This window comes from Lithobates pipiens, unplaced genomic scaffold, assembly GCF_037356315.1.
Source record: "Lithobates pipiens isolate NorthernLeopardFrog02 unplaced genomic scaffold, aLitPip1_a1.2 Scaffold_10, whole genome shotgun sequence".
In the NCBI taxonomy this organism is placed as follows: Eukaryota; Metazoa; Chordata; class Amphibia; order Anura; family Ranidae; genus Lithobates; species Lithobates pipiens.
The window spans coordinates 231,704,403-231,724,535 of record NW_027507686.1 but is presented as its reverse complement, the minus strand read 5'-3'; the positions used below and the strand labels follow the sequence as shown (position 1 = coordinate 231,724,535).

The 20,133-nt window shown below is 43.9% G+C and overlaps 1 protein-coding gene across 3 annotated transcripts in view; it reads left to right on the top strand.

The window, feature by feature from the left end:
- Nucleotides 1-20,133, top strand: part of SLC1A2 (solute carrier family 1 member 2) — a 174,533-nt gene that overhangs the window by 113,984 nt on the left and 40,416 nt on the right. For all 3 annotated transcript variants that reach the window (XM_077462937.1, XM_077462926.1, XM_077462948.1), the window contains exons 3-4: nucleotides 3,841-3,993; nucleotides 16,636-16,886. In XM_077462937.1, coding sequence (XP_077319063.1) covers nucleotides 3,841-3,993; nucleotides 16,636-16,886 — 404 coding nt within the window. The remainder of the gene's footprint in view (nucleotides 1-3,840; nucleotides 3,994-16,635; nucleotides 16,887-20,133) is intronic.

Below are 20,133 nucleotides of genomic sequence, written 5' to 3'. Positions count from 1 at the left end.
AGGAATTTTGTTGTCGGAAAAATTTGAGATCCAGATCTCAAATTTTGTTTGTCGGAAATTCTGGCGGAAAATGTCCGATGGAGCCTACACACGGTCGGAATTTCCGACAACAAGCTCCTATCGAACATTTGTTGTCGGAAATTCCTCCCGTGTGTACGGGGCATTACTGTACTAATGAAACTGGCAGGGAAGGGGTTAACATCAGGGGCAAATGGGTTAAATGTGTCCCTAGGGAACTGTGTGGGGGAGGTGTTTTAACTGTGGGAAGACAGAGATCCGTGTTCCTGCTTAACAGAAACTCAAGATCTCTGTCTTCTCCTGTCACAGAACGGTGATCTGCCTTGTTTACATTGGCAGACCACTGTTATGCCTCTCTTGGGAATGATTGGTGGGTCCCGGCGGATATCGGATTGGCTCCCACTGTGCCCAATCACAGTGGGAGCTGGTTGTTGGAGGCGCACGTGCGCTGCAGACCTGAAAAGGCGAAATCACGTACTGGTACGTGATTTTGTGCAAGAGAGACGCTGCTCTGCAGGTGTGTGGGGTGGTCGGCAAGTAGTGTGAAAGTGTACCTGTGCCCAGTCTATGGCCATTAAAATATTTACCAATTCTTAACCGATTTATGCCAACTGATGAAATGCCATGGCCTGCACAGTGATAAGGTCATTGGAAGTTCAACCCACTACGTCTTGATCATCAGTACTTGACTTGACATCAGTCCATGACAGCTCAGTCACAGTTCTGGGGGCCCCAGAAAGGGACAATGATCCATACAGGGGCTTGGACAAAAAAAACTGAAAGACTACACGATTTTCAGGTGTGAAAGTGATGATACGTTTCACATTGAAAGTGGAAGTGATGTAACATTCTTTTTCTTCTACTGTTTTATGAGACACCTAACTAACAAGTGGGAAGCCTCACTTTCGTCATTCACTGCATGCTCTGCTAGTAATACAGAGTCATGCCAGGGCTTACTGAGCTTCAAAGAGGGCAAATTGTTGGTGCCGCTTAGCTGGTGCCTCCGTGACTGAAGTTGCCAATTTATTTGCGGTGCGAGGTACAGTATCACAGCATATACAGTTTCCAGGAAAACACCGTCTGTAAAAGCATAAGTGAGGTCGTCTTGGTCAACTGACCAAAAGAGGCAAAAGGACATTGCACAGGATTGTGACCCGGAATAAGAAAACACTTGCTGCAAAAGTGACTGCAGAGCGCAATCTAGTTATATTCTAATCTGCGTATATTTAGCTTTCCCAGGTTCCTCCCTACCGCACTTGTTAACCGCTTGCCGACCGCATACTGTATACAGTGCCTTGAAAAAGTATTCCTGCCCCTTGAAATTTTACACATTTTGTCATGCTACAACCAAAAACGTAAACGTTTTTTATTAATGCTCTCCTTGCCCGGCCTGTCAGTTTAGGTGTACGGCCATGTCGTGGTAGGTTTGCAGTTGTGCCATATTCTTTCCATTCTCGGATGATGGATTGAACAGAGCTCCGTGAGATGTTCAAAGCTTGGAATATTTTTTTATAACCTAACCCTGCTTTAAACTTCTCCACAACTTTATCCCTGACCTGTCTGGTGTGTTCCTTGGCCTTCAGGATACTGTTTATTCACTAAGGTTCTCTAACAAAACCTCTGAAGGCTTCACAGAACAGCTGTATTTATACTGAGACTGGTGGTCTCTATTTACTAATTGGGTGATTTCTGAAGGCAATTGTTTCCACCAGATTTTAGTTGGGGGTATCAGAGTAAAGGGGGCTGAATACAAATGAACACCACACTTTTCACATATTTATTTGTAAAAAATTTGGAAAATCATTTATCAATTTCCTTCCACTTCACAATTATGTGCCACTTTGTGTTGATCTATCACATAAAATCCCAATAAAACACATTTATGTTTTTGACTGTAACATGACAAAATGTGGAAAATGTCAAGGAGTATGACTACTTTTTCAAGGCAGTGTATATATGGCGGCAAGGTGGCTCCTCTGTTTATAGTCATGTACCTGTAAGTAATTCTTCATTTCCGAATCTGGGGCGTGCACCACCGCTGGCCTGCTGTGATTGGGCGATGTCCATCGGGACCCGCCGATTGTTGCCGAGAGCAGCAGAATGGCAGTCTGCTAATGTAAACAAGGCAGATCACCGTTCTTTGAGAAGGGGCGGTAGTGATCCTGTGTTTCTGCTAAGCAGAAACCCTGAGCTCTGCCTTCTCACAGTACACGCACCTCCCACACAGTTAGCAAGCACTCCCTAGGAACACATTTTAGCCTTTGATCACCCCTGATGTTAACCCCTTCCCTGCCAGTGTCATTAGTACAGTGACAGTGCATAGTTTTAGCACTGATCACTGTATTGGTATAACTGGTTCCCCCAAAAAAGTGTCACTTAGTGCCGATTTATCCACCGCAATGTCGCAGTCCCGCTATAAGTCTTTGATTGCCGCAATTACTAGTAAAAATAAGTCAATAAATAAAAAATTCCATAAAAATATCCCATAGTTTGTAAACGCTATAACTTATGCGCAAACCATTTAATATACGCTTATTGGGGTTTTTTAACCAAAAATATGTAGCAGATTACATATTGGCCTAAATTGATGAATAAATTTGTTTTTTTTTACATTTTTTATTTGTATATGTTGTATAGCAGAAAGTTAAAACATATATATATTTTTTCAAAATTGTTGGTCGTCCTCTAGCGCAAAAAATAAAAAACGCAGAGGCGATCAAATGCCGCCAAAAGAAAGCTCTATTTGTGGGATGTAAATTTGGGTACAGTGTCGCACAACCGTGCAATTATCAGTTAAGCCCCGTACACACGAGCGGACTTATGTCCGACAGACTTCCGAAGGAGTTCTGCCGGAGTTCTGCCGGAGTTCTGACAGAGTTCTGACGGACTTTCCGAATGAGCGGACTTGGCCACACACAATCACACCAAACTCCGACGGATTCGAACGTGATGACGTACGACTGGACTCGAATAAGGAAGTTCATAGCCAGTAGCCAATAGCTGCCCTAGCGTCGGTTTTAGTCCGTCGGAATAGCATACACACGAGCAAATTTTTCGGTAGGAACTGGGTCCGGCGGAGTTCCGTCGGAAAAATTTGAAGTATGTTCCATTTTCTAAAGTCTGTCAGACTTTTGCGAATCAAAAGTCCGTTGCAGCCCACACACGATCGAATAGTCTGCCGGAATCATTCCGTCAGACTTTGGATGTTGAAAAGTCCGCTCGTGTGTACGGGGCTTTAAAGTCCTGCAGTGCCGTATCGCAAAAAATGGCCTGGTCATGAAGTAAATCTTCCGGAGCTGAAGTGGTAAAAGTGCTAATTCAATTTTTAAATACTTATTTTTTTATAATTTTGTATATCTCATTTAAGACCCAGTGATGTTATTCCTGAGTCTCTATGCTTCTGTGTGCAATGCATGCAGATCATGGCTGGAGGATGACATTTTTTTTTAAAGAATATATAACTGGATTAAATAGTCTTTTTATACCTGTCAAAAGTACTTTAACAGATAAGTCTTGTCAATAAGCGGCAGCCAGAATACCCAAATGGTGGCTGCATTTGATTGGATAAGGCCACTGTTCGGCCAACAGTTTTCCTCCTAGGTCCTTGTATTTTCCGATCGAAGGATGTTGGGTATAATGTGCCAACAGGGCTACCCAGAGTTTACACCTCAGTCGGTTTCTGATTAATTTGCTCCGTTTATGGCCAGATTTAGTCTGTGACAGATTATAATACTGGGCCACTTGTGAGGTTTCTTAGTATTTCGTGCTGTCTGTCATTATCCTGACTCTTCCCTAATGTCTGTCCCTCATTTTTTCTTTCAGGTGTCATTTTGGGAGCAGTGCTTGGTGGTCTCCTTCGGATGGCCTCTCCCATCCACCCCGATATCATAATGGTGATAGCCTTTCCAGGAGACATTCTCATGAGGATGCTGAAGATGTTGATCCTTCCTTTAATTATCTCCAGTTTAATCACAGGTCAGTCTATACAGATTCCAAATATTAAATGGTATTAAATTTAACAGTATCATGGGTCACTGGGCAAAGTAATACTCTGGGGCCCCTACCAGCCTGCCCCAATTTACGCATCTACCCTCAAGAATTAAAGTATAAATACAGTAGTTCATAGAATGAAACGCATATTTATTAGTACTTTTAATAAAATTGATTTTAAACAAAAAGAAAACATACCAAAAATTAAAGACTAATCAAGACAAAGGGCACATTACGGAGGAGGGGGGGGGGGGGCACAAGGGCACCATACAGGGGGAGCTAGGAGGGCACAGTACTGGGATCGGAAGGGCACAGTACAGTTTTTGGAATGCTGCTCAGAATATGGCCATCCCAGGACAGCTTAGTAGAAAGCACGACTGTCCCGGGACAGTTGGCAAGTATGATGTATTGCAAGATTATCATAGGGCCCCCATTCACCTGGGGCCCCTGAGCAGTGCCCGGGGGTGCGCATGCATTAAGACAGCCCTGAGTGTGTGCTGTGTCTGGTGCAATATTAATCTGATGCTAGACGTTGGAGACAAAGACTCTCATCCGGTGGAACCCTTAGGAAGTATCAGGGGTTACATCTGATACCTGCCATTGGGCAGAGTTTTAGCAAGGTTGACCCATGCTAAATAATGTGATTTCGCTGTTTTAGTTCTACTATAATATAAGCCTTGTCAACACATTTACCAATATGATAGGAAAAGCTGTAGCCTGGTATCCTTTTAGTCTGTAAGACTTTTTGGGACTATCTCACCAAAAATTAATCACCTATCTAAGAGGATGCCTGTAATTGACTTAGTTCCTATTAAAGACACCTGGGAAAAACAATGAATCTATCACTAAATCAGGGAATCTGATTTTTGAGGACATTCTAAACAAAATGCATAATTATTATTATACCGGATTTATATAGTGCCAACGGTTTGTGCAGCGCTTTATAATGTTAGGGCAGACAGTACAGTTACAATACAATTCAGTACAGGAGGAATCAGAGAGCCCTGTTCGTTAGAGCTTACAATCTAGGAGGGAGAGTTAAGTGATACAGAAGGGTAAAAACTGTGGGGGGTGAGCTGATGAAGAAAATTAAAGAACAGTTGTTATGTGGAGGCAGGATAGGATTCTATGAAGAAAAAAGTTTCCAGGGATCGCCTAAAAATGGATAGATTTGGAGATAGTCTGATAGATTGGGTTAGGGAGTTCCAGAGGATGGGAGAGACTCACCAGAAGTCCTGGAGGCGAGTATAGGAGGAGGTGATGAGGGAGCTAGAGAGCAGGAGGTCTTGGGAGAAATAAAGAGGATGATTAGGTTGTATTTTGAGACAAGGCTAGTCATGTAGCTGGGGGTAGAGTTGTGGATGGCTTTGTAAGTTATTGTTAGTATTTTGAATTTAACTTGTTGGGTGAGTGTCAGCCAATGGAGTAATTGGCAGAGGTGGGTGGCAGACGCTGAGCAGTTTGTAAGCTGGATGAGTCTGGCAGCAGCATTCATGATGGACTGAAGGGGGGATAGCCTATGTAAAGGTAAGCCAATGAGGAGGGAGTTGCAGTAGCTGAAGCAGGAGATAACCAGGGAGTGAATCAGGCGCTTTGTAGTTTCATTGGTTAAGAATGGACATCGTTTGGAAATGTTGTGGAGGTCGAGGTGGCAAGCTTTGGAAAGTGATTGGATGTGGGGCCAAAATTAGATTTCAGAGTCCAGGATAACACTTAGCACCCTAGCATGCGGGGATGGGTGGATGGTTGTGCCACTGATCTTGACAGAGAAGTCAGGGAAAGAGGCACGCGGGGGAGGAAATATTATGAGCTCGGTTTTGGACAGGTTGAGTTTGAGGAAGTGGTGTGACATCCAGACAGATATGTTTGTTAGTAAGTTAGTGATGCATGAGGAGACTGATGAAGTGAGCTGAGGGGTGAAGAGATAGATTTGGGTGTCATCAGCGTATAAATGATATTGGAAGCCATGGGAGGCTATCAGCTGACCCAGGGAGAAGGTATAGATTGAAAATATGAGAGGTCCAAGAACAGAAACTTGGGGGACCCAGATGGAGCAAGGAAGAGAAGAGGAAAATGTCACAGAAGTTGAATCCAACACAATTTTACTTAAGACTATTGTAGAACAGAGGATGTTTTTCCAGTCTTTTGAAATGTAAGAAGACAATTGGGTTGATTTACTAAAACTGGAGAGTGCAAAATCTGGTGCAGCTCTGCATACACCCCAATTCAGCCTCTAGGTGTTTATGCGGCATGGTCGTATATGCACCAGATGTTGCACTCTCCATTTTTTGTAACTCAACCCCAGTGACTTTCCTAAGCCTTGTCTCTGTGAATAACTAACATCGACTGAGAGGACATGGAAGAAGTGAGGAAAGTCTACCTAGGAGCAACTATATCTAAAAAGGAGAGGGCACCGGGAGATACCAAAATGACATTTGTGAACAAGTTGTAGGCTTCTCAAACCACCACTAGTCACCATACTATAGAAAAATTATAACCTCATGCAGTTCAATACAAGACACAAAAACATGCATGAAAGTGGGGTAGAACAGCAGTCTTGGCACCTTCTGTGGCCATTATGAAGGGCGACCAATCTGGATCTTTTATGTATAGTATGTTTTATAAGCTAAAAAACAAAAAGGTGGGTGAGAAAACCTAAAACTAAAAAACTATAGCAGGGAGATCTCACTACTGCTGCAGCATCCAAGGCTAACAAGAATGTCTCAACCCGCATGCTCCACCAGTAACTAAAATATTACTTTTCAGTGGACCGAAATACAATAGTATATACAGTATATGTTTACTTCTCACTCCAAACACATCATCCATCATTCTTTCACATAAAGACTAGCCAGAAACATCAATGATCTTTGTGGCCCCTGTAATGATTAATTGCTGGACTGATACGTAGCAGTGCAGTGATGCCACAATATCTATGGATGTATTTTTGAATTAAGATTGGCACAGCAGAGTCACCCAATGGCAATGATATAGTTAAACCATACTGTAACAGAGGGGAGGGGGGGGGCTTTGTTCTGTAAACTCACCCTTTAAATAGATATATTAAGTTTTCACTTGTAATGTCCTACAGAACATGTACCCAAAGCCATTCACGGATTTATTTAATTGAAGAGTGAGAGATGCAGTTTGGTTTGGTATCCACTTTGATGTTTTTCCTTGTTGGCCTGTATTTGTGCATACTGCTAAGTGGACAAAAACTTCTTCATAAACCTGCAGGGCATTAGAAGTATGCCGTGCCAAGTGCTGCTGTCCTTTCTGTGTCTTTTCACCTTTCATTACCCTGCTCTCTCCATCTGCTCCCTCCTTGGCATCATCAGCATCAATGGCATCCCTTTATGTGCTGATACTGGCACCAAGCCCAACTCTGGGTTAGATTAAAAAAATGTATAATTTATGTATGATAGGGCAAAATAAATGTGAAAAACATATGCAGTACATCTCTGTAATTATTCCTTTAAAGACCCCACGTGTACAGAAAAATACTAGTTGGTGTTCCAGAAGTGCACTCAGCTTCTAAATCCTGTTGTGGGCTGACCAACACACATCAGTTTTGTGACTTAAGTGGTGTCAGCCCTGCACAGTTGTCTTTTGCTAAACTACTCAAACCTTCCCGTATCCTTTTCTCAACATAAAGGCTATTTCATAATTACACTATAGTATTGGCATGGGACTTTTAAGGCACAGCATACTTTACTATTAAAATATATTATTATATTTTATATATTATTAAAAAAGAGACAGCAATATGATTTCCAAATCAGATTACAAAGTACGTCATAAGAAAAAATACAGTCAGCGTTAGTAATGCAGTATATTCACGTTTTTTTGGACATTGTCCTCTTCATCAGGAGCCACCGATATAGACTTTATATAATAATGCCATCTAGACAGAATAACAAATTATCAGTGATCACATTTTGATCACTTGCTTAGTAGTTGCTTAGTAGTTCTACCACCGCCCGTTGCATTAAAGTTCTTCCATACATGGAGGGGAAAGGGAAGGAAAAGAAGGGGAAAGGGAAAGGAGGGGGAAGGGAGAGGAGGGGGAGGGGGGAAAGAAGGTGGGGGAGGGAAAGGGGAAGAAAAGGGGAGGAATGAGAAGGCGGGGAAAAGGGGAGAGAGGAAGGAGGGGTCTAAAGAGGCGAGCCAACCAAGTGTCATGGGAAACCCCCAGTACACATACGGATACCCATAAGTCCCACACCCATTCCCTCCATATCCCTCTACCAAGGCTTGGGTATAATATTGTATGCAAGATTCAATGTCATTCAGCATGAAATTTACTCAACCAAAATTGGGGAATTAAAAGGCTATTTGTTCTGCAGTCTGTCAGCGAAATTTGGCCATGCGCAGAGTACAGAGCCAAATCTCCTGTTTCTATTAATAATAACATTTCTGTCTCAATGATATAATACTTCTTACCTTTCAGCCATCAACCCACTCATCCAAGTAAACAGATACAACCATCCTTAAGTTCTCAGTTCCATCAGCCTCACTGCCTTCACACCAGCCAGCATGGCCTTTTATTATGACAAACAGGAAGTGCAGATTCTAGCCAATGACTTCTTACATGGGAAGTGACATCACAGAAAATTACAAACAGTAACCCTTCCAACAGGGTTCATTCAAAAGAACCAATCACAGACATGTATACATTCAAATAGACTAACAGTGATGTGTGTAAACGATCAGATGCAGAGCCATGCCTTCTGTGAGACAAAGGTTACACTAGAAAGCTGGCTCTGCACAAAACCACATGCAATTCGACCAACTGTTTTCAATGACATGAACCATACAAAACCATGGCTCAGTAGCAGGGGCATACCTAGAGCATTTGGCACCCGGGGCGGATCCTATATCTGGCACCCCCACCATAAAATGTAAAAACACCCACTGTGTCCCCTGCATACCTCTGCATCCTTCAATATCTTTTTGTCACTACTGTGTACCCCCCCTCTCCACAACTGCACCTCTGGACCCCTTTAAATTACACAGCACCCTGCACCTCTGGACCCCTTTACATTACACAGCACCCTGCACCTCTGGACCCCTTTACATTACACAGGACCTTGCACCTAAGGACCTCTTTACATTACACAGCAGTCTGCACCTCTGGACCCCTTTACATTACACAGCTCTTGTACCTCTGGACCCCTTTACATAACATAGCACCCTGAACCTCCTGACCCCTTTACATTACACAGCACCCTGCACCTCTGGACCCCTTTACATTACACAGGACCTTGCACCTAAGGACCTCTTTACATTACACAGCAGCCTGCACCTCTGGACCCCTTTACATTACACAGCAGCCTGCACCTCTGGACCCCTTTACATTACACAGCTCTTGTACCTCTGGACCCCTTTACATAACATAGCACCCTGAACCTCCTGACCCCTTTACATTACACAGCGCCCTGCACCTCTGGACCCCTTTACATTACACAGGACCTTGCGCCTAAGGACCTCTTTACATTACACGGCACCCTGCACCTCTGGACCCCTTTACATTACACAGGACCTTGCACCTAAGGACCTCTTTACATTACACAGCAGCCTGCACCTCTGGACCCCTTTACATTACACAGCAGCCTGCACCTCTGGACCCCTTTACATTACACAGCTCTTGTACCTCTGGACCCCTTTACATAACATAGCACCCTGAACCTCCTGATCCCTTTACATTACACAGCACCCTGAACCTCTGGACCCCTTTACATTACACAGCCCTTGTACCTCTAGACCCCTTTACATTACACAGCACCCTGCACCTCTGCACCCCTTTACATTACACAGCCCCTCACAGCTCTGGACCCTCTGCATGTTACACAGACCCCCTACAGTGCAGACCCCCCTCCCTACCATACAGACCCCCATCTACAGTGTAGACCCCCCTACAGTACAGAATCCTCCCCTACAGTGCAGACCCTCCTACAGTACAGACCCCTCCACCCTATAGCGCAGACCCCCCCCCTACAGTGCAGACCCTCCTACAGTACAGACCCCTCCCCCTACAGCGCAGACCCCCCTACAGTATAGACTCCCCTACAGTACAGAATCCTCACCTACAGTACAGACCCCCCTACAGTGCCGAATCTTCCCCTACAGTACAGACCCCCCCTACAGTGCAGGACCCCTCCTACAGTGCAGGACCCCCCTACAGTGCACACCCCCTACAGTACAGGACCCCTTCTACAGTGCAGGACCCCCTACAGTGCAGGACCCCCCTACAGTGCAGGACCCCCCCCCCCCTACAGTGCAAGACCCCTTCTACAGTGCAGGACCCCTTCTACAGTGCAGGACCCCCTACAGTGCAGGACCCCCCTACAGTGCAGGACCCCCTACAGTGCAGGACCCCTTCTACAGTGTAGACCCCCCTACAGTGTAGACCCCCCCTACAGTGCAGACCCCCTACAGTGCAGACCCCCCTACAGTGCAGGACCCCCCCTACAGTGCAGGACCCACCACAGTAAAGAACCCCCCTACAGTGCACAGCCTCCCCTAAGGACCCATAGTGTACCTCGAGCCCAAGGCAGCGGCATTGCAGGGGGGAGGTGCGAGCAGCACCCGAGTGGAGTGTCACCTGTCGGCTCAGTGATCCGGGACCCGGCGCAACAATCCCCTTCTCTCTGTGATCGTGTGACTCACGTTGCACCGTTCTGATCAGTCTCGGGCAGCGGCTGTCACCCACAGCCGAGCAGAGTGAAGCCGCCTCCCCCTCCTTGTCTACACAGTGCTGTGCATGCAGGAGGGGGAGGCGGCTTCACTCTGCTCGGCTGTGAGTGACAGCCGCTGCCCCAGACTGATCAGAACGGCAGCGCGACGTGAGTCACGCGACCACAGAGAGAAGGGGATTATTGTGCTGGGTCCTGGATCACTGAGCTGACAGATGTCACTCTCCACTCGAGTGCTGCTCGCACCCCCCCCCCCCCCTGCAATGCCGCTCACTGCCAGTGCCTCGGGCTCCTCTGTGTGGGCTGCGAACCCGAGGCACAGCGCTGTCTCCTCTTTAGTTGCGGAGGGGGGGGCGCTGGCCTGACACCCCCCCCGTGTGTGCCACCCGGGGCGGCTCGCCCCCCCACTTAGTACGCCACTGCTCAGTGGGCCATAATATTCATATAGTTATGCTATAGTTCCCATGTACACAGACATGTCTGCTCGGAGTCATTAACGCAGTTGCCAGGAAGTGGTCAGTCTTCTGGCGAGGTATAAACGAACATCCTTAAAAGAGCAACCGTATCTGCAGTGTCCACAGGAAGGTTATCGTGGCCACTGGTCTTCCGCCAATGTCTGTATGTGCGAATACGCTCACATGAGCGTATTACAGCAAAACCGACACTGGAGGACATCTGACAACATACATTTATAGTAATTTCCACAACAAGTCCCAATATAAGAATTAAAACGGGAGTCCGCCGGGAGTCCGCGTTTTTTTTTTTTTAAAAGCCAGCAGCTACAAATACTGCAGCTGCTGACTTTTGAAATAGTGACACTTACCTGTCCAGCGCGCCCGCGATGTCGGCACCCGCAGCCGATCTCTCGATCGTCTCTCGGGTGCTGCCGCCGCCATCTTGGGTATGGGAATCATTTCCCGGTTCCCTACTGCGCATGCCCGAGTCGTGCTGCGCAATAAGGATGGTCCCCGCTGTCTCTGGGATCCGTGTGTTTCCCAGCAGGCAGCGAGGGACTTTCAGAAAGGGGCGTAGATTCTTCGGAAAGGGGCGTACCTTTTGCAGAATCTACGCCGGAAGTGGGTGCAGATATCTGTACTGTACAGGTACCTGCACCCCCCTCCCCCCTGAAAGGTGCCAATTGTGGCGCCAGAGGGGGGGAGGATTCCAATGAGCGGAAGGTCCACTTTAGGGTGGACCTCCGCTTTAAGAGGTCCATCTAGAGTCCTTGAGATAACATAAGAAGTGTGCAAAGGAAATATAGGACAGTTCTGAATTTCTAACAGGATTAACAGATCTTTTTTTTCTTTTTCTTAAAAAAATGCCTTTCATTGTAAATTTAAGAAACCCAAATAGAGTGATGGATCACCTTCAGTACAACTAGTTTTCCCATAGACAGATGGAAATGTGGCCGATGCCTGCTAACCCAGCTGAATTTTGATCCATCTATGGCCAGCTTAAGGGCTCATTCACACGTGTGATTAAGGGGTAGTAAAACCCTAAATTTTTTGCCCCCCCCCACCAACTGATTCCCCTTTAGCTGCAGAAGCAATGGTGGGGGGTGTACACACGCCACGGCTACAATAATCCCTGTTGCTTTGAAGTCCAACATTGGATAATATTAGAGAAAGTGGTGTAATTTGCATGTTGGTCATTTGATCTGTTACTTTTTTTTTTCAGTCGGTGCAATTTATTCTATGTAGTATTTTAATAGGATGGTGTGGTCCATTACAATACAGTACTAATTTAGTTTTATGTGGTATTAATTGCTGTTATCAGTTATTTTAGTGTTGTGCCTTGTTATTGCGATCTTTGTATTGTCTTGTTGAATGTATTGTATCTTAGTAATTTCCCTTTGGAAATAAAGTATTCTGGGTCTGAATTTAGGAGGTTAAAATAGGTGGTGAGGAGCCTCCTCACCACCTGTCAAATGACCTGTGAACAGCGATCCGAACGTGGATCACGCTACAAAGCTCAAGGCACGTTTAAACAAACCCTAACAGCCAACTGAAGAAGCTCACTCAGTAGGCTAACAATGCTGCTGCTAATGGCGAGGCATGGGTAGGGTAACGTTGTCAGCTTGCAATGGGAAAGTGCTGTTACTGACAGGCAGTGCCAGGACAAGGTCATCTAGAGCCCAGGTCGAACATGCCAAATTGCGTCCCGTCCCCCCCTCACCACCAAACTTATTGAGCATTTATGTTTCTACAAAAATCCCCTCCTCCCTAAAAAGTTAAGCGCTAATCTGCATGATTAGCTCAAATTCTCTCATTCCACATATACTCTCAGCACAATTCACCCCCCAAAAGATAAATTCCTTCTCCCTAACACAAATCCTCTAACTCTCATAATTCCCCTCCAAGCACAAATCCCTCTTCCAAAAAAAAAAATTCCCCCCCCCCCCCATTACCTTTTCTAGCACAATACCACAAATTCCCCATCCTAGCACATATCATCTTGCCCCCAAATTCCCACTCCGAGCACAAATCCTACCCCCCACTCCAAATCCTCCCTGCCAGCATATATTCCCCACCCCAATCCCCCATCCTAGCACAAATGCACCCCCCCCCACAATCATCCCTACTAGCACAATGCACCTTCCCAAAAAAAGTCCCCTCTTCGCACATATCCTCCCCCACCACATTACCTTTTCTAGCACAAATCCTCTTCACCCATCTCCCCTCTCAAGCCAAATCCCCACTCCTAACACACCTCACAAAAATTCCCCATCTAAAACAATTCTTATCTCCTGCCCCCCCCCCCCCATTCCCCCTCCCAACACAATTCCCCTCCATCCCAACTCTCTTGTGGTGCCTCCCCACCTCACCTGATACCACAGTGCTCAGGGCAGCCACCCCTCCTGCCCACTCCTTGTCCCAGCCCTGCTGCCAGGATCTCCAGGTTAGACATTTTACAACAGATTCAAATAAAAATGATGCTGCTTTAGAAAAGTGTATACAGTGAGGCACGGTGCCAAACATACTAAAAAATAAATGTAGGATTTGCACATACTGTTCTTTATGCATTTGCCAGGAGTTCTGCTTTAATCCTCAAAATCTACATTCTGTTTTATTTTTGTTCTGTGATACCTGTGTGCAGACTGGATCCGGTGGATGAGCATCACATATCTAAGATCAGTTTGTCTGCAGGCAGAAGCCTCATTAGTGCTTTTTGTCAACGCTTTGCAGCGGAGAAGCCGTAATAGGCTGGGGACTCCGCGATCGATCGTAGCGCTTTCTTTCTCTCTCTCTCTCCAGCAATTAAAACCAGAACATGTCAAGTGGATGGGAACATCTGCAGCCCCTGTTCTGCAACACACACTTAAATCCCTTGTGACAGCTGGAATTAAACCATATATTAATCTGGTAAATCAAAGAATGCAGTCCTGAGACAGATATATCCCATGCTGAATAACCCTTTCCGTGACTACCAGGCTGGAACAAAACTCCAGCCTAAAATAAACACAATCAAACTAGGCGGAATAACTGTGAGCTGTTTATGTAGCAAGGGAAGACATCTTTTGTCAACTGCTGTTACTTCCTGAGGATTGCAGAGACATCTGGGTCTGCTGAGGAACAGCACTCAAAACTTAAAGGAGTTATCCATTATTAATAAAAAGTGAACCCCTGTTAAAGGGGACCGAGCTCTAGATAAACTGTCATGATAAGAACATGCAAGCTAAGTGTAGCCCTACCCCTGAAGGAGCTGATGAGTTTTACCACTACCAATCACACAGGCAACAGTACATTGGCTTCCCGCTCCAGTAAACAGTCTAGGGCAGGGTTTCTCAACCAGGAACCCTAGGGTTCCTCCAGAGGTTGCTAGGGGTTCCTTGAGCAATGAGCAATTTCTGCCTCTCAGAAAAGTTTCCACTAGGAGTGCCTTGCCTTAAGCAATGCGGATTACTTGAGCAATGAGAAAATTCTGCCTCTCAGTTAAGTTCCCAATGACACCATTGATCTTTTTAGCTATCTGTAAGGGGGTCATTTCTCCCGATGACCAGAAATGTAAGGAACATTCTTCCCACTGACCATCACACAGTTGTAATAATTTTTAGCAGGGGTTCCCTAAACACTGGAAAGTAATTTCAAGGGTTCCTCTGTGTTGGAAAGGTTGTTAAAGGCTGGTCTAGGGGATGTATTTTTAAATATTTATTTTTATTATAAATTGCTAGTAGAACTTGTAACAAGAGAGGGGTTAAGGTGGAATTGTATACTCCAGAGCTTCAGACTTTTAACAGGACAATGTGTTTAGCTGGGTGAAACTCTTTTGACCAGTCTTTAATCCAGAAAAAAAGGGGAAGACCAGAACAAAGACCCAATAGAAATAATCTCAGGAACAGCTACAGCTGGCACTCCCCCCCATGCAGGAGGCAGGTGAGAATGTGGTGATCAACCACCCCCCTGTGGGAGACAGACAGGATGGCGGCGATCAGGGCATTACCTTTGGAGCCAGGGGGAAGGAAGAGTAGGGCCGTTGATTATCCTACCGGACGAACAGGATTCGTGTCCTAAGACTCCCTGGCCTATCATGTCACAGGAACTGCTTCCTGATTGGCTGGGAGAAGAATCAGGAAGCCAATAGTGAATATTAATTTGCTGTTGTCACACAACTGAGTGGGCTCAGGTCGAAACGTTGCTGATGCAGAAGAGGTTGGGGGACATACCTTAAATTGTGCCGTTTTCTGGAAGTTTTTGTGACATCACAATTCTTCTTCTTCTTTGTGATGGTAATGGGCACTACTTACTGTGAGCCTGCACTGCTTACTGTGAGCCCGCACTGCTTACTGTGAGCCCAGGAAGATATAATGATATGCCCCTTAAAAGTGTGTCTATGACAGCCTGGACTCACAGGAAGTGGATTACAATAAACGGGTCGTCATCAAACCCAAAAGAATGACAGCAGCTGGATAGAGCAGACCTTTTGCAAGGGACAATGCTGGACTGAAATTAATCTTTGTTGGACTATTTATGTTTGCACAGATTGCCAAAGCTGCAACTCCACTTATAAGTTAGACCAGTCAAACAAAATGTTATCATCCGTCTCCCACTTTGGTGAAGGTGTAACCCAGGGTTTCTTAACCACTGTTCTATGGAACCCTAGGGTTCCTCCAAAGGTTGCCAAAGGTTCCTTGAGCAATGAGCAATTTCTGTCTCTCAGATACGTTTCCACTGACACATTGATTTTTTTTTAGCTATCTGTAATTCTTCCTAATGGCCCCAAGTGTAAAGAGCATTCTTCCTACTGACTATCACACTAATTTATCATGAGTTGTAGATACAGTCATTTTAAACAGGGATTCCCTGAGACTGGAAAGTTATTTTAAGGGTTCCACTGTGTTGAAAAAGTCGAAAAAAAGCTGGTGTAACCATTCTAGGTGAACTTTATTATATGTTTTCTGGGAATACACACGTTTGCAATCCTTTTAGCGAGAAATCCAAAGACTTTTTGCACAACTTACGGAAATGCCTCTTGTAGATGATCCTTAGACCCTACTTTTACATTTAACACCATTCCCCCAAATCAGTTATAAGAAATATTTGCTCATTCATTTTTTTATTGTATAAGAAAGCCCTGTGGAGGGTGAAACGTGTTAACGCTTGGCCTCAAGTGGGAGATTGCCTGTGTGTACTGCTTGTCCTTACTGTTTGCTCATTAAACTCACTGGATGTTTCAACACCACTGGTGTGCATCTGGGTTCTTTCTTAATCAGTGTCCACTTAAAAGTGGACATGAACCCAGACAGCACAAATTTGCTCTGCTATATAGAAGAACATTTAGAAACGTTACTTGTGGGTAAACAGTGATCTGAAAATAGTACCATTTGTCTTGAACATATAGCTATTTTGTTTAGAATGTATATATATATAAAACCTCACAATATTGGAATTGCCCTTAGAAACATTAACATAATATTCTTCTTTCTACCCCGCAGGCCTGTCTGGGTTGGATGCCAAATCAAGTGGACGCCTTGGAACCAGGGCAATGGTATATTATATGGCTACCACCATTATCGCTGCTGTGCTGGGAGTAATTTTGGTCTTGGCTATTCATCCTGGAGACCCCAAACTAAAGCAACAGCTTGGGAAGGGTCAAGAAAATGATGAGGTGTCCAGCTTAGATGCCTTCTTTGATCTTATAAGGAACCTCTTCCCCGAGAACTTGGTGCAAGCTTGTTTCCAGCAGGTAACCAAATTCCCTGTGTTTACGGATTGGTGAAGGACCTAAAAAAAAATATAATCTTGGCAAACTCTCGAATTTAACAATGTACTTGACACACATAAAGAATCATATGAACATTACTGATGCATGTATTTTAAATGAGAGTGATTGCATCACCACCATTGAATGTTTGGTGAAAGTCACCTTTATAAATATGCTCCTAAATAGGGTTATAGACAACAGAGTTGACAAGGGTTTTCAAAAAGAAACCCTCTCATGTCTATTTGGAATCCCTACATGTAGACCCTATCAATTTTGTGGAGGTTTGTTAGAAGGTCTGAATTTATACCTTGCATTTGCTTGTAATATATGGTATTGCAGTGTGACCTTGAAACAAACAACAATCTGGTAGGATCCTGTTGGTGGGTAGAGGCAGAGAAAGGTGGGCATTTCTCTGCGTTAGCACACACAGGGGCTCCAACCAAATAGGGAACTCACATTTTTTAAAAGCATATTCCAGTTCAAATACAAATTCATCCTTGAGATCTCTACAGGGAGCATAACCTTCCTGCCGAGTAGTAATTCAGTCTTTCATTCAGACAATGGTTATTACCCCAGTCCTTTCCAATCAATTTTGTCAAATTTGCACAAATGTCAATTTAGCTTTACTATTTCTATTTTCGGAGTAGCAGATCCTACAAATGTGGGAATGAGCAAAAAAATCGTACTTCCCTCCAATGGTTATTCTATTCTGCAAAAGAGGAAGTATCAAGTGAGACGGTAGTAGGTCATATTTTCTAGTATAGACCAAGAATTATAAGCAAGCTTTTTGTATCAGCCAAGGATACCTGTCTACCTATCTACCTATCACTTATTCTTAACCCCTTCCCACCTAAGAGTAAAACAAATGTGAACGCCTTAGCACAATTTTGCAGCTTTGACATGTGTTAGTAAAACCGTATATATATTATCACAATACATTGTGCCTCCAGGTGGATTATACCTTTTTTTTTCAAGACAAATTGGGCTTTCATTTGGTGGTAAATGGTAATGGATATCTCCTGATTTTTTTTTTTAATTATTATTACCAAAGGAAAACTTGCCTAAAATAGTAAAACATTTTTTTTTAATTTAGCCATATATTTTTTGTTTCTACCATAAGCTACCACCAAAGGACAACCCAAAATTAATTCTTCTGCTCCTGACGATCACGATGATAACACATATGTGTATGTTAGTTGTTTGCTCCCGTAGTATAGCCCAGTAACAATAGTGCACATTTTGCTTTTTTTATCCTACCTAAATCACACTGAAACTAACTGACACTGAGACTAATTTAAAAATAAATAAAATTCTTGCTCAAAATATACTGACCCTCACCTTAATCTTTGACGCTTATTGACCCAAACACTTACCCGGAGACTGACCTAGATCAAACCTTGATCTAAATTTTTTTTTCTTTATTTTTTTTCTGCACACAGTTGTTTATTCCTCTCTCTGCAAGGAAAGAGAGAGATACATTGTATCTTTCCTTTCCATTCACAGAGAGAGAAACGCAGGGACAGGCTTCACAGTGACTGATCACTGTGGTAGCCAATTAAAGGCTATCACAGTGATCAGGTGACCCAGAACTGGTAGTTTGTTAGTACGGGATTCGGGGCTCCTGCTGAGATCCTGGTCTCTGTGCTGTGAGCATGCTGTGCGGCGTGCTCCCAGCACAAAGACAGATACGCATATATGCAGCCCCATGGAATAAAGACCAGTCCAGTATGGTTGCATATATGTGTACTGTCCGCGCCAAGGGCTTAATAGATAGACCGATTAACACAGAACATATATGGGAATTTTTCAAAAAGACTGTTTGGGACCTCACTGCAAAGTATATTCCCATGGGCAATACGTTTAAAAGGCTAAAAATAAAATCTATGTGGCTCGCGGTCAAAGTTAAAAAAGCTATAAACAATAAGAAAAGAGCTTTTAAAAAATATAAAAATGAAGGAACACTAGTGTTGTTTAAATGTTACAAATAATTTAACAGAATATGTAAAAAGGAAATCAAGGACTCAAAAATTCAAAATGAAAGACAGATTGCAAATGATAGTAGGACAAACCCCCAAACATTCTTCAAATATCGTAATAGTAAAAAGGTCAGGTCTGAGCATGTAGGCCCTTTACAAAATAATCTAGAGTGAGTGACTGGGGACAAAGAGAAGGCTGATTTATTAATTACTTTCTTCAGCTCTGTGTATACAAAGGAGCATGGGGGAGCTCATGTCCATAATGGGGGTGGTATTGACATAGCCCCAAATGATCCACAATGGCTCAAAAGTGATATGGTCCAGAAATATTTAGACAGAATAAAGGTGGATAAAGCACCTGGCCCTGATGGCATCCACCCACGGATCCTAAAAGAATTGGGCTCTGTAATTTCAAACCATTGCATCTAATTTTTAGGGATTCATTAATGACGGGAATAGTACCTCTGGATTGATGCAGGGCGAACGTGGTGCCTATATTTAAAAAAGGAACAAAGTCTACCAAGTAACTATAGACCTGTTAGTTTAACTTCTATAGTTGGGAAGATACTGGAGCATTTAATAAAAGACCACATAGACAAGTTCTTGCTGGAAAAAACATTTTAAGCAACAGACAGCATAGATTCATGAAAGACAGAAGTTTTCAGACAAGCCTGATTTCTTTTTATGAAGAGGTAAGTAAGACCTTGGACAAAGCTGTGGCGGTGGACGTGGTATACTTGGATTTTGCAAAAGCATTCGATACAGTTCCCCACACACGGCTCATGTGTAAGGTAAAGTCTACAGGCTTGGAAATATCAGTTTGTAAATGGATAGAAAACTGACTAAAAGACAGAATTCAGAGAGTAGTGGTTAATGATTCTTACTCTAAATGGTCTAAGGTTATCAGTGGTGTACCCCAAGATTCAGTGTTGGGACCCTTACTTTTTAATAACTTTATATTGGGTCTGGGATCAAAAGTAACATTTCTGTCTTTGCAAATGACACCAAGCTATGCAGTGGAATAACGTCCTTACAAAATGTCTCCAATTTACAAGCCAACCTCAATGCTATGTCTAATTGGGTGACTATGTGGCAGATGAGGTTTAATGTTGATAAATGTGAAGTTATGCACTTAGGGCTAAGAATATGCATGTGTCATACATACTAGGGGGGAGTACAACTGGGGGAATCCATAGTGGAGAAGGATCTGGAGATTTTGGTAGATCATAAGCTCAATAATAACATGCAATGCC